This window comes from Stylophora pistillata, chromosome 2 (assembly GCF_964205215.1).
Source record: "Stylophora pistillata chromosome 2, jaStyPist1.2, whole genome shotgun sequence".
In the NCBI taxonomy this organism is placed as follows: domain Eukaryota; kingdom Metazoa; phylum Cnidaria; class Anthozoa; order Scleractinia; family Pocilloporidae; genus Stylophora; species Stylophora pistillata.
The window spans coordinates 16,814,236-16,831,760 of NC_142520.1; the positions used below are offsets into that span (position 1 = coordinate 16,814,236).

The 17,525-nt window shown below is 37.7% G+C and overlaps 1 protein-coding gene and 1 long non-coding RNA gene across 2 annotated transcripts; one reads left to right on the forward strand and one right to left on the reverse strand.

The window, feature by feature from the left end:
* Window positions 1-4,044: 4,044 nt before the first annotated feature.
* On the reverse strand, window positions 4,045-8,715 carry LOC148737419 (uncharacterized). The gene is made up of 3 exons (XR_015996476.1): window positions 8,324-8,715; window positions 6,450-6,529; window positions 4,045-5,882 (listed from the first exon to the last, which is right to left on the reverse strand). It is a non-coding gene; the product is annotated as an uncharacterized LOC148737419 (long non-coding RNA).
* A 541-nt stretch (window positions 8,716-9,256) lies between these two features.
* On the forward strand, window positions 9,257-16,942 carry LOC148737420 (tetratricopeptide repeat protein 38-like). The gene is made up of 3 exons (XM_088748315.1): window positions 9,257-9,371; window positions 12,009-12,614; window positions 14,191-16,942. Exons 2-3 carry the CDS (start codon window positions 12,590-12,592, stop codon window positions 14,364-14,366), a joined length of 201 nt encoding a protein of 66 aa, XP_088604441.1. The 5' UTR covers window positions 9,257-9,371; window positions 12,009-12,589; the 3' UTR covers window positions 14,367-16,942.
* Window positions 16,943-17,525: the final 583 nt, after the last annotated feature.

Here is a 17,525-nt window from a genome sequence, read left to right on the forward strand (position 1 = left end):
CCGGACCAACATTCAAGGTCTTAAAACAAGTGAGAAGAATATGCTACCTTTCTATAACGCAAAAAATGGTTAGATACTCTAGTCTTCTCAGATAGGGACGAATAAATGGTGGTCCCGTCTCCTGCAGGATTAGGGGTAGGAGACGTTAATTTCCCATGCACGAGATTACTGTGTGATGGCTGTCCTCCCCTGGGGTGGTTGCTGGGTGGGAATTGGCCCGAAAATCCCCCATGGGGAGTGGCAATTAACATATGTATTTATCCCTAGGGAATCGTCGTGTACCTGTTTTAGTAATTATAAGCAGCATCAAATGAGAAAAAAAAAATTTCAGTTACACTGTGAAAATGCAAGCGCATAAAAAAGCCTAAATATTCAAATTGATGTCTCTGTGGCACTCTGACCAAATTTCCTGAGAATTTTTAGAACAAAATTTTAGAGATCATAGGCTCAATGAGGCATAGTCTTTAGTTAAGTGTCGCTGTCACTGAGGGTTTTTTTCTTCGGCCCGATTGCACCTGCAGTTTAGTTATTCTTTTCTCCAATCTAGTGAGTTTGTTCATATGCAAATTAAAGTCGAAGAGACGGTTCTCCTCTGACTCCAAGTGAAGTTTCCATATTTTGTTTGTTTGAGAAATGTTTGTTTGTTTTTGTTTGTGAAATGACTAAGTACATCTTTTAACTTGTAGCAAGAGAGAATTTCGTGAGCGCGCTCGACACTTTCGATCGCTGTCCACGCGGGTGGTCTAGCCAGAAATCAGTTGTAGCTTGTGGCGACACAAGAAAAGGAGGATTGGAGAACAACCAAACTATGAATGTTGAATATTGCCCTAAGCAATTTTCATGAGGAAAGAAAAAAAGGAAAAACTTTCTCTCGACGAGAAGTCGTACATTGCCCAACCGATATATGGAGAGTGCACTGTCAAATGCCCCAACCCAACGATTGCGTATGACAAATTTTAAACCGGAAGTTTCCGCATCTTTTCTTTAAAAATGAATAAAGGGTGATAGTTTCTAAAGAAACTGTTTGGGGCTGCGTCGGTGGGGGTAACGAGATAATTTGAATATATCAACAAAGTTGAAATTGTAAATTGGCCACCGTTACGATTATAAGAGCTGACGTTTCGAGCGTTAGCCCTTCGTCGGAGCGAATAGAGGAATTATGGGTTGTGTGTGCTTTTAAAGGCAGAAAATGGAGCTACGCTATTGGTGGGAACAATTTCTTGAGAAAACTGGTTTAGACGACAATATCTACCACAAGAAAACTCAACTTGTTCAAATTAAAACTTTTGGATATTTATTGAATAGTTTTAAAAAGGTCTTTGAAACTGCTATAGATATTCCTTTCGCTTTATTGTGCATTAACAATTATTGAATTATAAAACTCTACGTGGAAGGTTGTTTTATGCAACTACGTACGCGCGATGATGGTAAACATCGCTTTTGAATTCATGGTCATCCTATCGGATGAGCAGTTTCTATGCCTTCACCGTTTATCTGCGTTTAAAACCTGCCTAATCATTTTTTTTGTCTTATTCAGTTGGCCCACACCGTCATGATGTCGTTAAATTTTGCTACTGATTGTCACCTTATCCGTCAGGTTGCCCAGCAACAGTAAATATGGGAGCCTTAGGTCTCTACGAAGACAATTTTCGAAAAAATAGGCTACTTTTTGAGATCCTATAATTTAGTGTACTTTTTGCCAAATGATGCATCTTTCAATTTGCAAGATTGCACCGTTAAACATTGCTGAAGTTTTTTCATGCAAATGTTCTACGTCTTAAGTCTTATTTCTCCCTAGTTTGCAACCGACAAACTCTTCATCAGCAAATCGTTGATGAATCAATCTTGCGAAAGACATAAAACGAAACTTATAAATTCACCGCCGCAAACACTTTTTTATTATTATTGAAACAAACAAGTGCTATTCATGAAAAGCGGCACTTCGAGGAGCCTACAGGCCTGATCGAAAGCTGTTGTTCAGACAGCCTCGTAACTGAAGTTCATTTTTAATTTTTATTTTTTTTCAGAAAAAAAAAATGTCGTCATTAAGTCCCAACTGCTTCATATTGATAAATAAAATACAATTTTCCACACGTATTTTCAAAGTTGCTTTACATAACAGTATTTCCCATTCTTATTATTCATATCAGTTAATCTTGTTTAAGGTGGCTCCTACCAGTTTCCTCGCGCGGGGAACAAATCACTCTTGCGTCACGCGTGACAGAAACGTGCGAAAGAAGCGCGAGAGTAAAAGACGAAAATTAAAACAAAGATGGCGGCGCGAGGATTTTTTTCTACTTATGTGAGAAGTTTACCTATGAGCTTGTATTTGATGTGTTGAGCGGGCACTGTGAATGCAGGAGATAGAAACTAAGATAACGAAGACGATTTTCGGAGAAGTAAAGGTTGCTTTACTTCACATTTTAAAGAAATATTCAACTGATATCAAATTTTGCGACGGCAAAAAAAGAAGAACTCAAGTGAAGTATAATCTACCTGAAGTGGAAGAAGACTTCGAAACTTCAAGGAAAATAATATATAGCCAGAAGTCATGTGAAGGATTTTTAAGATGAGTTCGGGAGGTTATCTTTGACGGCTGTTTAATGATTTTCTTAGCACTAAACGTCTGTAAACATGAGATCGTAGGTGCTCGCGCGAGCACACGCAATTGTCAGCGGTAGCTAAGACAGATCATGAGCAAATGTCGATCTTATAGAATCCAGATTTTTAAATGCGCGAGAAGGCGCGTGGAAATTGTTAAACTCACGAAAGCTATTGCATGGAAACAAGTCCGGTGACCCCTTCTTTTTATTGTTCCAATATGATAATAACGTCGAAAGGAATCATCAGAAAAAAAAATAGAAAATTCTACGGAAGGAAATTTTCGATGTGTGAAAATTGCCCTTTTTGTAGATTTTCTGAAATTCCGCTCCGTAGAATTTTTTAATAATCTTTGTGCATTTTCCTTTTCAAGTGCCTAAAGCAATCACTGAAAAAAAATCAGGGGGTCACCGCGTTAGTTTTCGAATTATTTAAGCCACAAGCTAAAAAATGCGTCTGAATAAGCCTATGAAAGCGTTTCCATGGAAACTGCTAGTGACGAAATGACACTTATTTTTGGATAACAAATGATTATGTAATTAAACCCCGTAAAAGTGTACAGCTGGCCTTGGTCAGTCTTTCTGTTGTATTCTTTCAAAGTTACAAACCATCAAAAAGATGAAAACCGGTAGGAGCCACCTTAAGTTGAAACGTCTACACATCGAATAAACCATAGGGAGTCCTTTGATTAAGTTTAGGCCTCACGGAAAGGTACCCCACCCATGGAAACCGTAACCCCATGAAAATCTCAGACATGCGCAGATTACATTACTTTGTAACACTGCTTGAGAAAAAGAACGCGGGCTCGTGTCGTGAGTTGTTTACATCAAAAGTTATAGATTTTTGTTAATTAAATCGCCGGCCGACTCGCCGACGATGAGACCTGATGGCATTTAAAAGAGCTCACGGCAGTCAGTTTTCTTGCAAAAATCAGCCACCAGTTAAAAAGAAGCCGAGAAAATATGTGAATTATTCCGAAGAAATAGAAAAAAGCGACGTTGCAGTGCAAGTGTGCAGCCTTTTAAGTGAAGAAAAACTCGATCGACTCCAGAGAGAGTGTAACGGGTGAGATCCGAAAACGCCAATCTAAAAGGAACAGTCGAAACCCTAAGACGCAGTCTAGGCAAGTGTTTTTCAGGAGGGAATGGAAAGGCAAACCCTTGCAAATGTCAACGAATACTACTGTAGATTGTCGGAGCCACCAATTACGGTGACTGATTTTCATTCCCATTCTGAAATTTCGCCGGTTGCAACTTGCGCGATCGTAGTTGATACCACTATTAAATGGTATTAATCATAAACCGATAACAATCCCACCAAACAGAAGCCGAAAAAGAAAAACCTCTCGAATGTTAAGGTAGAGTAGTCGATATGGCCGCATAGTCAGTAATAAATGTACAGGCAAGTTAATTTTTCGGGCAGCAAATCATAACGACGCGTAACTTTGAGTGTCATACAGTATCGAGAGTTTTATGAGTGAAGTTTTAAGGCTTAAGTTGGAAGTTCTAACAAACATGAACAAAATTATCTGCACACGGATCGCCGTGGAAACGTAATAGTAATAGTTTCAGTTATTCAACCTTACAATTGTGATAACCATTTTTTTACTAGATTTACATTTTCTAGTCGGGCATTTTTACTTTGTATTCTTTGGTTCCATACTCTATCGTGTGAAATCCGTGAGTTACATTTGACTAATTCAAATTGTCACCGTTCCATAATTTCAGTATTCAGTGTAAAAGGAAAGAACATCCAATTGAAAAAGGAAGCGTTGAGGCTCCAAATTCAACTGAAAAAGTGTCAAAACAACCTTACGTCTACTGAAAAAAAAAAGAAAAACAATTCGGCAACAAGCTAAGGGGGACAAGATCTGCTTCCTCAAAACTGAAAAAGAAATTGCAGGGGAACAATGAGTTTGTCAAAAAGGGATATTTCCTTGTGGAGACATTTGCACATGGTAATAATGGATACAACCAAAGAATTTTGATATTCATGGCTTGTGTCAGATACATGCAACATTCATCTTTGTTATCTTATCAAAACACACCTGTAGCATTACATCTGATTTTCAATATTCTGTTTGACTGTGGCCCCCTAACAAACTTTATTGTCTCCCCAAGTACACTTTCTGACTGGAATGTTCTCTTAGGTGAGGCAGACAAACTAATTTTACTGAAGCGTTTTTCAAACTCCAAGTACGATTTTCATCTCTGGAGGGATGACTCCCACAAGGGAGGAGAAGAGAGGCACATACTGGGTGTTCACACCTGATGCCCTATAGAGAGCAAGCCTCGAGCTTACGTCCTAGCAAACAGCCTTACAGCAAGCGGGTCCAGAAAACACCAGTCTGACGTGGATTATCACGTTGTGAAAAACGAATATGACATCACCAATGTTTCGGGGTTGGTTGGAGACAATGCCTCTACCCCAAAGGGAAAAGTAAATGGTCTCTTAGCAAACAACACCAAAATTTTTGGAGAGGAAATGTTTTTTTTTTGTAGGATTCTACCCACATGTACTAAAGATCATGCTGAGAAGAATGTACCAGGCTGGGTTTGGGGCAAAGGGTGACATGAGCTACCCCCATGTTTTACAATTACTATATAAAATATCTTGGCTCCATCATGAGCGTCCAAGCCAATACAAAGTTATGTATGTTTCTCTAGGTATTCTTAGTAAAGAGCCACCCCCTCCTCAGACATTCATTGACACAAGGTAGACGTATTATCATGAGACTCTCCATTGGTATCTTAAGTATGGAAAAGCTTGTTTACAGCTTGCTGAGCATCTCCTTCAAAGATTGCCAAAATCAGATAGCCACCACACTATTTGGCAAGATGTCATTAAGATGAGCTCAAGTCCTATGATCCAAGTTAAAATCAAGTTTTTGTTTGAATTCCTTGACAAGTTTATCATCCCATCTCTGAACACATCCCAAGCTAGTGATGCAGAACTTGGTTTTTCCAGTGGTTACCTAGCACGGTCATGGCCAGCAACTGTTTTAAAGCACCATGAAACTTTAAATGAAATGATGAAGTCTCCATCAGAACATTTTCCTTTAACATGACAACAGGTAAAGATATCATTGAAAGACCCTGCAGCTATTGACCATTTTCACAAACAAGTGCAGAGGCCAATGTTACAAGAAGCACTTAAAGTAATCAAAGAACGTGGAGCAGAGTGGTTAACTTTTCCTAAGTTGTTTGGAATGGGAGCTGATCAGAGATACCAAAGTGATTTCTGGCATTCGGTTTTCAAGCTTCTTGGAATTCCAGTCAGATCTGAAAATCAAAAAGATAAGTCAGTGAACAATCCCTTTCATGTTCATGGACATAACATTCTCACGTTGGTCTCTAAGGACAGAGTTGGATTAATTAAATGGGCGACTCTTTGGAAATTAAAGAAACCCCAATTGCCATGTGAAATCAAATAAATGGCTTTATCACAACAGAGCTCACTCATAAGTAAAGAAGCCACTCCAAAGCTGTTCGAGTTCCACGCCAAGCACATTTTCAGTGTTCCAGTAAACAATGTTCTGGCAGAAAGACAGTTCAACCTTTCACAACTGTACCTTAATGATAACAAGTCAGAGTTATCAAAACAGGCCTCAATCACAGTTTTTGAGAACATTCTACACAGTGGAAAAACCAACACCAGGACCACAGAAGCTGCACGTGAAGTTCATGAAGAAAGAATGAAAGAATAGGACCAAATACTCACCACAGACCTTTTGCAAGAGGCAAGAAAGAACTTAAACAAGATTAGAGAAAATAGCACACACAGACCACTTACAGCAAAGGATGTTTACCCTAAAGCTTGGATAGAAAAGAAAGCAAACAGTGACTTACCAGATATGATTCAGTCAATAAAAGCTGATGGTCACAAACTTAAACTTCACTGAGAGGCTTCTGCCAAGGGAACATCTACACTGGAGGGACAAAGGTCATTCAGCTCAACAGTAATTAAGGGAGTTACCAGTACATGTGATGGACAAGTTCCAAGACCCATGCAGCTAGCAGCGCTAAAGATGTGGAACTATGGAGAGGAGCTAGCAATTTATGATCTACCAAGAGAATGCCAGTTGTGTCTACAAAACCTTCCAAATGTCTTCCAACCTCTAACTACTTGTCTTTCTAGGTCCCACATGACTGTACATATTATGCCATTGCCTACACATGAAGAATAAAGTAGTCATGGGGGTGGCTCAGTAACTTTTAAACATTTTAGATTTGTACATAAGAACTAATTTCACTGACCCACACTGCATGAAGTAAATGTATCTTAACAAGAATGCATTTTTTTACACACAGAGACACAATAATGAATAAATGTTTCAATGCAACATGTTAGAACTAACCTGATAAAAGCATGTTGTATATGCCATTTTAGTTAAGTAAACAGAACTGAATGTTTTAGTGCATGTAGCATGTTAGCTTTGCAATATTGTAACTGTTTTTACCGTGTATAAGTAAAGTGCATGGAGCCAAAGCTGAGACATGCATGTATAATCATGTTGTATTGGATCTTGAATTAAATGAATTGTACATTACATTCAAAATGAACAGTGGGTAAATGAAGCTGTAATATATCTGATTTTAAATTGTTATGCATGACTGTAGCTTAGTAGAATATTAAACAAACACTGAAATGCTGTCACTTCACTACAGTAGTTTAAGACCGTAATAAATGTAATATTTAACTGTATGTGTTGAGGCATGGTGGCCTCACAGTTGGTGCGCTTGACTCTGGATTGAGTGGTCTGGGTTCGAGCCCCGGCCGGGACATTGTGTTGTGTTCTTAGGCAAGACACTTTCCTCTCACAATGCCTCTCTTCACCCAGGTGTATAAATGGGTACCAGCAAATTTAATGCTGGGGGGTAACCCTGCGATGGACTCGCATCCCATCCAGGGGGGAGTAGAAATACTCCTAGCTGCTTCATGCTATAGAAACCGGAGTTAAGCACCGGCCTAATGGGCCACTTGGCTCGTAAACAGACTTTACCTTTACCCTAACTACATGTAGATTATATCATCATATTGTTGCACATGTATAATTTAACATATCATTAGCAGTAGGTAACTTTTAATGTAATAAGTACATGACTTTTATATAGGTGTTCTTGTACATAATAAGTGAATCATTTTGTATAGGGAGGGCAAAGCAAAGTGATGCAGCCAATGTTATGTTACATACAGTTAGTGTACAATGTATAACAGTAATAAATTAGATTTAAACACTCGAACTGTTAAAAATGTGCCAAGTTCATTATCCTTTCTTTCCTTAATCCGTGTAAAAGATAAGTAGGACAAATCTGACCCGTAATGAATCCTCTCTCCCCTTTAAACGTTTTTCTTCTAACTATTAAATATCTACACCGATGGAATTTTTTTTTCACATACAGAAAACTTGTTGTACCTGGACTAACACAAATTATTGAATATGCACTGTGGTCTAAAAAGAATCGGTGTATTGGTCGATCCTCCACATTAAAAGCGCCCAAAAGAAATAAGCATCGATTTAACAATCGATATCAGTCAAACATCGTCAATAGTACCAATGAGTACCCGAGAAGTGATTGATAAACTACTCTTGGTTCCTGTTGACGAATAAACCGGAGTTCACTCTCGATCTCGGGTGGGCGATATTGATTGTAAGCCAATTGACCCATTACCACCAACTCACCCCAAGATAGGGTCAAGATAACCTAAATTATAATCTTACCTCGAGCATCGTGCGCTTCAGTTGCTTTAACTCAGCTCAGTCGAAATATTTCATTCCTCCATGACATCTCGAACGCGCGTCAAAAACATGAAAATAACTTTCATAGGAACAACAGTGGACTCCAAACCTCAAGTTGCCTTGAAACTACAATGCCAATTCTTGAACTTGTCCGTTTCGAAATTCCAAATAATAAACACCACACGTAGTGAATGACAAAACAGTACGAAAAAATAGCATTTCTGCCACTAAGTCGATGAAAAGAAAAAAAATAAAACGGTAGAATCCTTAACTCCCTTGCATTCTTCGCGGTTCAAGTATTAAACTACCAGAGACTTTGTGTTTTGATAAGATATTCAACGGTAAGGTTTTAAAAGCGTAGAGGGGAGAAGTAAACACGACAAGAGACGTCACCTGCGCATGTCTGAAATTTTCCTTAACTCACGTGCGTACGCTGTTCCGTGAGGCCTAAGGTTGGAGATCTTCTCATGGCTCCACTGTGCTTTTATAGCACATAGTGCTTGTATAGCATCTGCATCGTTTATTGGCGGTCAATGTTACAGTTATTCCAGGTAAAACGTAAGAGAGACCTAAGGGTATGCGCATGTGTTTCACAGCGGAACATTGATAGTTTGCATGATTTTGGAAAGAATGAAAAAGAAAATCACGTACAAGGATCTAGAATTACAGGAGGAAAATCTTCTCGAAGGGATGGATGACAATGAGAATTAACTAATCCAGTACACAGCAATTATTCTGACAGCCTTTAGCTTGCTTGCAGGCGATAGTTTGTGTTACGTCTGTACTGCTAGATAAATAAAAGGAAACACTGAGAGCATATTCCGTTGTTCTTACTTCACGCTTTCCGACTCCTGATTTCTGGTTCCAAATTTTGTTTCCTGCTATGCACCGCTGACTTCATTACAGTGCGGCCGCAATAATTACGTCTGGTGCAACGAAGTGTAACAAGTAAAGGAACATAGCAGACGAAAAACTGCATTTGTTTTCTCTCGGAATGTCTTATTTGCACAGTAACTGGAGGGGTCTTGACGTAAGTGAAAACTGTCGGGTTTTATCTTTAGGCACGAAATTTTGTTGACATGAGTCTACGGTATGCAAAGTCATGGTACTCGGTCGTATAGTTTCTTTCGATCTGGTCTCCACTAAATAATGTTTCAGTCGCCATTTGATGCGCGTAACTTTTATAAGTGTGTCCTAACTCGTTTATCATTAGTTTCAAGATTTTGGGAGGAACAAACTGACGAAAGGTTGAATAGACCTGAACTAAATGCGTTATTACTCCCGGTTCAGCGTGACCTCCACTGGGGACTCGCAGCGAATACATTTTGTTTTTGTTTTTGTTTTTAAAGCGGCACGCACCTGCTTCGCCAAAAGTGGTGTTCAAATTCTACCCTTTGATATATATTTTTATAGCATCTTACCCTTCACAGTTTCTCTATAATTTATTTTACAATGTGCATATTATGATGTCCATTCTAATTGCCGAATGCTTCTTTTAAACTCCTTGAGAGACTTAATCAGGTGACCAGTTGTCTTTAAAAGAGGTCAAGGGATCCTAAAAATTTTGGCGGTGTTTTTAGTCGAAGAAATGTCATAATTTGGGCATACCATGCAACCACTGATATTAAATTGCTTGATTTTCTACGTGTAAACAATTTGGGAAAATTTGTCCTCTGATATAGTTTTTAGAATCCCCCTGCATATTTTAAACAAACATGGAATACTATCAGTATTAGGTTTGCATTTCGAGGCATGTACCCTTTTTGGACTATTTGTTAGACCAGTGCTTTATGTTATCATTTGAAAAGCACCTTGTTTGTGTTATTTTTTTTTATTTATTTATTTTGGATAAAGGCTTGAGGCGACTGTTTACTGCATTATATGAATTAACCCACTCAGTTAAACGATTGACTACTAGTTCATTTTGACCTGCTCCATTAGTTTGTGAGGTTCAATTACATTATTCATAATTGTTATTAGTTAGCATCTTGATGGAGTGTCCAAACAACAAAATCAAAGTAATGATAACCAACAATCAGAACATTCAATTAAAATAGTCAGACCATTTTACAGTTGTGTACTTAGCTACCAAGCCTTTGATTTGAAGTGAGGCTGAAGGTGACCTTGTTGTGATAGAGATCAGTGTTTAGTTAGCATGATAACAAAGTTATTTGCATTTGAAAAGCAGCAAGGTTTGTATCAACCAGGTCACCCTTAGCCTCACCACTGTTCAAAGGATATTATCAGTTAAACATAACCACAGTAAAGTGTGTGCTCTGATTGGTCAACTTAGTGCTGCCCATGGGTCTATGCTGCTGACATCAGCAAATGGAAAGACTAGTTTTTCCCACACACATGTTATTTTTGTGGTTACATGAGATTTGCTAATTGACTAAAAGGAGACTGCTGAAATGTATCAATGTTATGTTATAAAACAAATGTTAAACACAATTTGGGGGTTTGGAGATTGGAGGTTTGCTTAGTACTCAAGGACCCAGAGTCTCTCTCAGCTATTGCCTCACGTGACTCTTATGCCTCTTTCATGCTTAGCAACCTCCTGTGTGCATCCATAACAAGGGTGTATGCTGGTGGTGGTGTTTATCATTAATTTTGTTAAATGGCAACCAACTATTGGCCGGGGGTCAATGAGAGCTCAAAGTAAAAACAAGCCAGTTGCCTTGAGGACATGAAACTGGGAGTGGCTGAGTTGCAGATGTTTTTCAGTTTTTTAAGTCTGGTTAGTGGAGAACATGGAGGAACTCTCTGGGACTTATCATAGTGGTGGGCGAAGCAAAATCAAAGTGATATGGTGGATTGAAACTCAACACTCAAATGAAAGCTGCTCCATTTTTATGCATCACTTTTTAAAATAATTTTTGGGAGGAGGTGTGTGTTTCCTTACCACTTAAAATCATGAAATGTGTTGGGGCAAATTTTTCTTCTTTTTTATTTTCATTTTCTCACTTACTTGTTATCGTGTATTCTTTTCTGTTCCCTCCGGTATTTCGTTAGTTACGCTCCTTTGTTATTTGCTGTATGTAAATTTCGTTATAGTTTTATTACCTCGCCCTTATTTATTGCCAGTTTTTGTACCGAGCTATTAGTGTCACATCATTCCTCGAAGTAGGTTTCTTCTTCAGTGGCCCTGACCAACAACCCTATCTTTCTCAGCATTTGGTAAGCAGTTTTGTTTTCATCGTTTTTTTTTTTTTTATTTCATTTTGCAGTCGCCTTAAAGTAGTTTTTTCTGTATTGTAACTTATTTTTTCGCTCCTTTGTAGGAATTTACTTTCTTCGCTGATAGTAAACACATTTGCTGACATTATGAACGTGTTGTGTATGTAACTGACCCTTGCCCGTTCAAAATGGTTGCCAAGAATGAAAATATTATTCACCCAGAAAAGTAGACGCAGCATCAAGTATTACTTGACAACTGAACTACACCACTTCGCTCCGACGAAGGGCTAACGCTCAAAACGTCAGCTTTTGTAATCATTACGGTGGCCAATTTACCATTTCAACTTTGTTGATATATCCAAATTACACCACTAATTTAGCCTAGAGTGAATGGTTTGGCTAGGATTTTGAAACTTGGAATTAAGAAGGTTTGAGTTGGAAATTGTAAGTATGAAGATAATAATAAATTGTTTGTTCTCTGTTTTTGTAGGCTTGGAGAAGTGAAGGATTACCACTGACAACAAGTAGCAATGAATTGCAGCAAAAATGTTTGATGCTACCCTAACACAGGTTGGCTTTGGTTGAAAATTTATATGGATATCAGGGCTAAACTCTAATTCCCTCCCTATGATAAAGCCTCACCAAAAAGAAGCCCCTTCCCAAAATAAGTTCCTTCCAAAAATAAGCTCCTTAAAAGGTCCTTTGAAAAATGTATTAGCCCCAGGACTTATTTTCATAATTTTACAGTAATTCTCACAACCATCAATGAATAGCAGTGATGAGGTTGTAAATAGTTTATCGGGTGCTCTGTTGATGGGGGTTATTACAAGATGAATTGGTTTTATCGACTGAGTTGATCACCAAAGATAACTTCAATGATTGGGGTCATACCATAACTTCCATGTAGCTTTTTCCTGAGAGATATGACAATTAACCTTAGTGAAAACTAGCATTGATCCTTGTGAGAAAATTAGTATGTAGTTTATTTGTTTCTTTTTTTTTTTTAAGTTTTAGTATACAGGATGGTATGATGACAGCAGTGTCAATGGAATTGAGGGCTCTGTCTCAAAGATGTTAGCAGCAGATCCCAACTTTGGTGAGAACTTTTCTATTCAGCATTTTGAATAACAATTATTGTGCAACTTTTTATTGGCATGGACTAATGACAATTCTGGACAGAATATTCTACCGTTTATTAAAGAGATTTATTAAAGAATGATTGTAAATGAGACAAAACACCAGGCCATAGTCTTGGGAAAAACAGGCCACTCCTTCTCTTTTCCATTAAGAGATTCTTTGGATATAATTATTTGGAATAAATATTGACAATAGGTTGCGTTTTGATAATTATATATCAACTATTTGTAAGAAGATAAATGGCCAGTTCAATGTAATGCTAAGATTTCATAAACTTATCTCTAAAGATACTCTACTAAGATTGTATAAGGCTTTTATTATGCCCCATTTTAACTATTGTTCATCTGTATAGTACTTTTGTGGTGCGCGTAGTACTGCGAAGATAGATATTTAAACAAGCGAATTCTTAGAGTTATCTTGCAGGATTATAATTCTCCCTATGACTCTCTACTTAGCAAAGTTAACTCCAAATCTCTGTGTAAAAGACGCCTTCAGACTTTCTTAATTATATTGTACAAGAGCTTGTTTTTTAACTGCTATCCAGGCTATCTAAAGAATATGTTTAGTTTCCGCTCTGTATCCTATAATCTACGCGGAAATTATATCTTGTCTCTACTGTCTACAAAAACTACTTCTTATGGTCTTCACTTCTTTTCATATATGGCTTCAAAACTATGGAACTCTCTTCCGGACTCTTTTAGAACGTCTGACTTTTCTGATTTCAAGCGCAAGATTCTACAGTATGACTCTTTCTCATAGTTAAATTTTAGAATGTTACAATTTTACATTTTACATTTTACATTTTAGTAGTATTTAGAATTATACTTGTAACTCGAAGATACTAGCTTATTCTTTAGCTACTCCAAATTCGAGATTAAATAAAGTATATGTATGTATGTATGTATGTATGTATAAGACTTAGTTGAAACATGTGTTAAGGAGATTGATTGTAAAAAGGAAATGTGAATTATTATCAACCATTAAAAGAAAATATTGAGTTGAGTTGTTAAAAACTAATACCTAACATGCAAAATACTCTTCCTTGGATCTCCCCCTTGCCATTTTAGGGAGTAAGTTTTTGCACTCCTTTTAGTTCCTATTAGTAAAATTGACTCCTTGGCTAAAGTCACTATTCCTTTCCAAAAATATGAGCAGCTTAGATTATTTATTACCATATTAGTGACTGGGTGATTTAAAAATGACTTCTGGTGACTTCTAGAGATCAGTAGAGCTTAGTTATAAAGGCAGATCGTTATTATTTTGACTACATACATGAGAGTGCTTTTGACTTCGATGATCCTAATCAGCTAACAATATGGTTGATAAATGTCATAATTTTATGTCACTAGCATTCAGGTGAACCCAGAAATGCTGTAACATAATTATTAGAGAGAGTTTCTATGGTTCAGTGGTAGAGAAGTATTCGAAAATCTGGCTTACTTCAGGCACAAACCAGACCTTCATTCTAAAAGAGTATTATAGTATCATTTTTGTTGAGTGCCCCACTTAATTGACATCACCTATTTTTGTTTCAGTAATGGGTCAGGTGATCTCGTGTGGCTTAGACCTGATCTCATCTGGAAAAGGAATCCACACAGATCAAGAGCTGAAGAGCAGCATGCTGTCCCTTGAAGGGTTAGCTGCCAGGAGTAACATCACAAAAAGAGAGAGACTGCATGTCAAGGCAGTCAAAGAATGGGCAGAAGGTTGAGTGTTACCAAGGTGTCATGTCAATCACTGGGACAAAATTTTGACTTTTATCAAGTATTTGTGTGTTCCTCTAAGACGTGTCTATCAAAATGGGTGACTAATCACATTTTTAATGACTGTAAAATAAAATCATAAACGTGAACTGCGGGTGAAGAACTGAGCACTAATTAAGCAGTAACAATAAATAAAGCCTTAGAAACATTTTTCAGACCTGTACCGGCTTTGAACCCATGATCTCTGAGATACTGGATATTGCAGTGCTTTTAAACACAGATTGTTCCCTTTCCCAGACGAGCTGTTTACAGTATCTATGGTGCAATAGTTTATCTCATAACTTTATGGTTGCTATCACTTCTGGACGACTAAAAATATCTTTGAAGGAAAAAATTTCTCATTTTTGTTTTTACCTACTCACTATTACACCTACCCCTGTAAATATAAAATTGTCGTGTACAAAACAATTTGTGAAATTTCTGCTGCAATGAGTGGCTAGTGGCAAACTAATAATCCCTGAATGACTGGACTGTAAGGCCCACATACAGTGAATTTTACTTAACGCTAGCACTGCTGTCTTGCGCGTAATATATAAATTTTTCGAATTGTACTTAAGTTAGCACCGTTTTCTTACGCATAATATATAAATTTTCTGCTGTTGCTGCCGTCTAGATCACGCCAAAACCAACCGATCATTTCACGCGAACTGGAATAAGAACATTTTACTGACAACAATCATTCACTAGACTCTGATGATGACTTCCGCACAGGTTGTCGAAACAGTCACTACCACCGACAACAGTCCTTCTCAGGACTACACTCACCCGGACGATCAGACTACACCTTCACATGTTACCCCCGGGTTCAAACCATTTACTGCATTTTCTTCTCGCCGACATAAATTTCAATTTTGCAATAATTTTCTGTTAAATGTTTGGAACACCCGACATATTTCGAGAGCCAGTCAATGTTCTTGGATGGTTTGCTAAGCACTCGAAAATCTAAAGTTTTTCTCGGCTATCAGAGTTAACTTGTGTTGAAAATCCTGAGAAGGTGCTCTCGGTTAGTCATGAAATAGAGACTCAGTCAATAGCATTTTCTATAGGTGGACAATAACTACTAACATGATTGTTCGCATCAACTTATCTCTTATGATCTTTTTTTAATAAAGTAAGAGGATTGAACACGTGATGTAAACCAGTTATGTCTAAAGCTTGATTTGTATTTGCTAGAATGGCTCAAGTCATGAAATATTGTTGCGTCGTAATCGGTTTTTATGCCAAGTAAATATTAAAGGGCTATAGAGTGTCCTACAAGAGTAAATAGTCAACGGGGCAGGAGGGTTAAGGTTTATTTACTTTTGCGCGGGAAACGTGCAAAACCAGGAACTAGGGGAAAACAGTTATCCCCTGGTGCGGAACTGACAAAAGAGTAGTGCAGTAAGTCTAAACATCATTAAATTTTTCTTTTAATTCCTTTAAAGCAGCTGATTTCTAGATGGAGCTGGAGTTTGGAGAACTATTATTCTGGCACTATCTTTTGGAATGGCTGAGTTTCTGAATGTAAGACTTCCAGTTCGATTATTTTTTAAAGTTATTCTTTATTTTATTATGGTAAGTGGCTGATAATTGCCGTGATATCACCTCTATCATGTTCCTTAAATCTGTTGATGGAGGACATATCCTGGATTTAGGTTAAACATTTTACGCATCTTATATTTTTTCGTGTCATTTTCTTCTGGCAAACGTAAGTTTATATATTGAAATAATTTTCCGTAAACTGTTCTCGACACCTGACATATTTCGAGAGCCATTCAATGTTTTTGTATGTTTTGCCAACCATTTTCTGCACGTGGACGATAGCTACTAACGTAATTGTTCAAATCGACATATCTCTTGTGACCCTCTGGAATAAAGTTAGACGATTGAACACGTGATATTGTACACCATTTATGTCTAAAGCTTGATTTGTATCAGCTGAAACGATTTAAATCATGAAATTTTGTTGCTTCGTAATCGGTTTTCATGCCAAGTAAATATTCAAAGGCTACAGAGTGTCCAACAAGAGTAAATAGTCATCGGGGCAGGAGGGTTAAGGTTTATTTACTTTTGCGCAGGAAACGTGCAAAACCAGGAAATAGCGGAAAAGTGTTGTAGAGCGTTTTCAAGGCTCGATATTTCAAGCATTTTTAGGTTTACCTTTTGTTTTATTAAGTCTCGCCTTTTCGCCCCTACGTGCTATTTTGATGAATCTATAGTTTTGATCATTTATTTTTAGTGTGTGCTTGAACGTGGCTCAGCACTTACCGTGCTAGACATTTTAATCCCTTGTTATGGTTGAAGATAACTAGTTTGCTAGGTGGTCATGTTTGAGTTGGTAAAACTGACCTTGAGTTTTACCCACACTGAAAATCCTGTTTTGGAAGTTCCCACGGTTAGCTAACCCAAACATGTCTGTGATTTTTGTATTTAATACTGGAGCACTCCTTGCTGAACGTAGTAGAAATAAGCAGTGGAACAGGAGAGAGAAAATTAGCTGTAGTAGAAGCAGCAGTTTAGGAGAATAAAGAAGAAAATTACAGAGTCTCAGTACCTTTCATTAATTCGCCAAGCGAGTGGTAGAACCCCTCAACAAAAGAGTTATCCCCTGGTTCGGAACTGACAAAAGAGTTCAATAACGTAGATCCATTTTCTGCCTTTAAAAGCACACATAACCCACAATTCCTCTATTCGCTCCGACGAAGGGCTAACGCTCGAAACTTCAGCTTTGGTAATCGTTAGGGTGTCCAATTTGCCGTTTCAACTTTGTTGATATATCCAAATTATTTCGTTACTTCCACCGACGCAGCCCCAAACAGTTTCTCTCCAAACTATCAGCCTTTTTACAAAAGAGTAGTGCAGTAAATTTAAACGTCATTAAATTTTTTTTAATTCCTTTAAAGCAACTGATTTCTAGATGGAGCTGGAGTTTGGAGAACTATTATTCTAGCACTATTTTTTTAAATGGCTGAGTTTCTGAATGTAAGATTTCCAACTCGATTCTCTTTCACACTGCAGACGCTAGAGGAAAAAGGCCTATGAAAGGTGTTCCTCTGACCTGTTTTACTGGGATTAATAATGACTGAAGTCAGATTCCGATTGAAAAAAGAACCGTAATTTGAAGATGA

What these genes read in the sequence shown, in the direction of transcription:
- LOC148737420 (XM_088748315.1), top strand. Translation starts at nt 12,590, where the DNA reads ATGTTAGCAGCAGATCCCAACTTTG. An exon ending in AGCAGCAGATCCCAACTTTG is followed by an intron (nt 12,615 to 14,190) that starts GTGAGAACTTTT and finishes TTTTTGTTTCAG; the next exon opens with TAATGGGTCAGGTGATCTCG.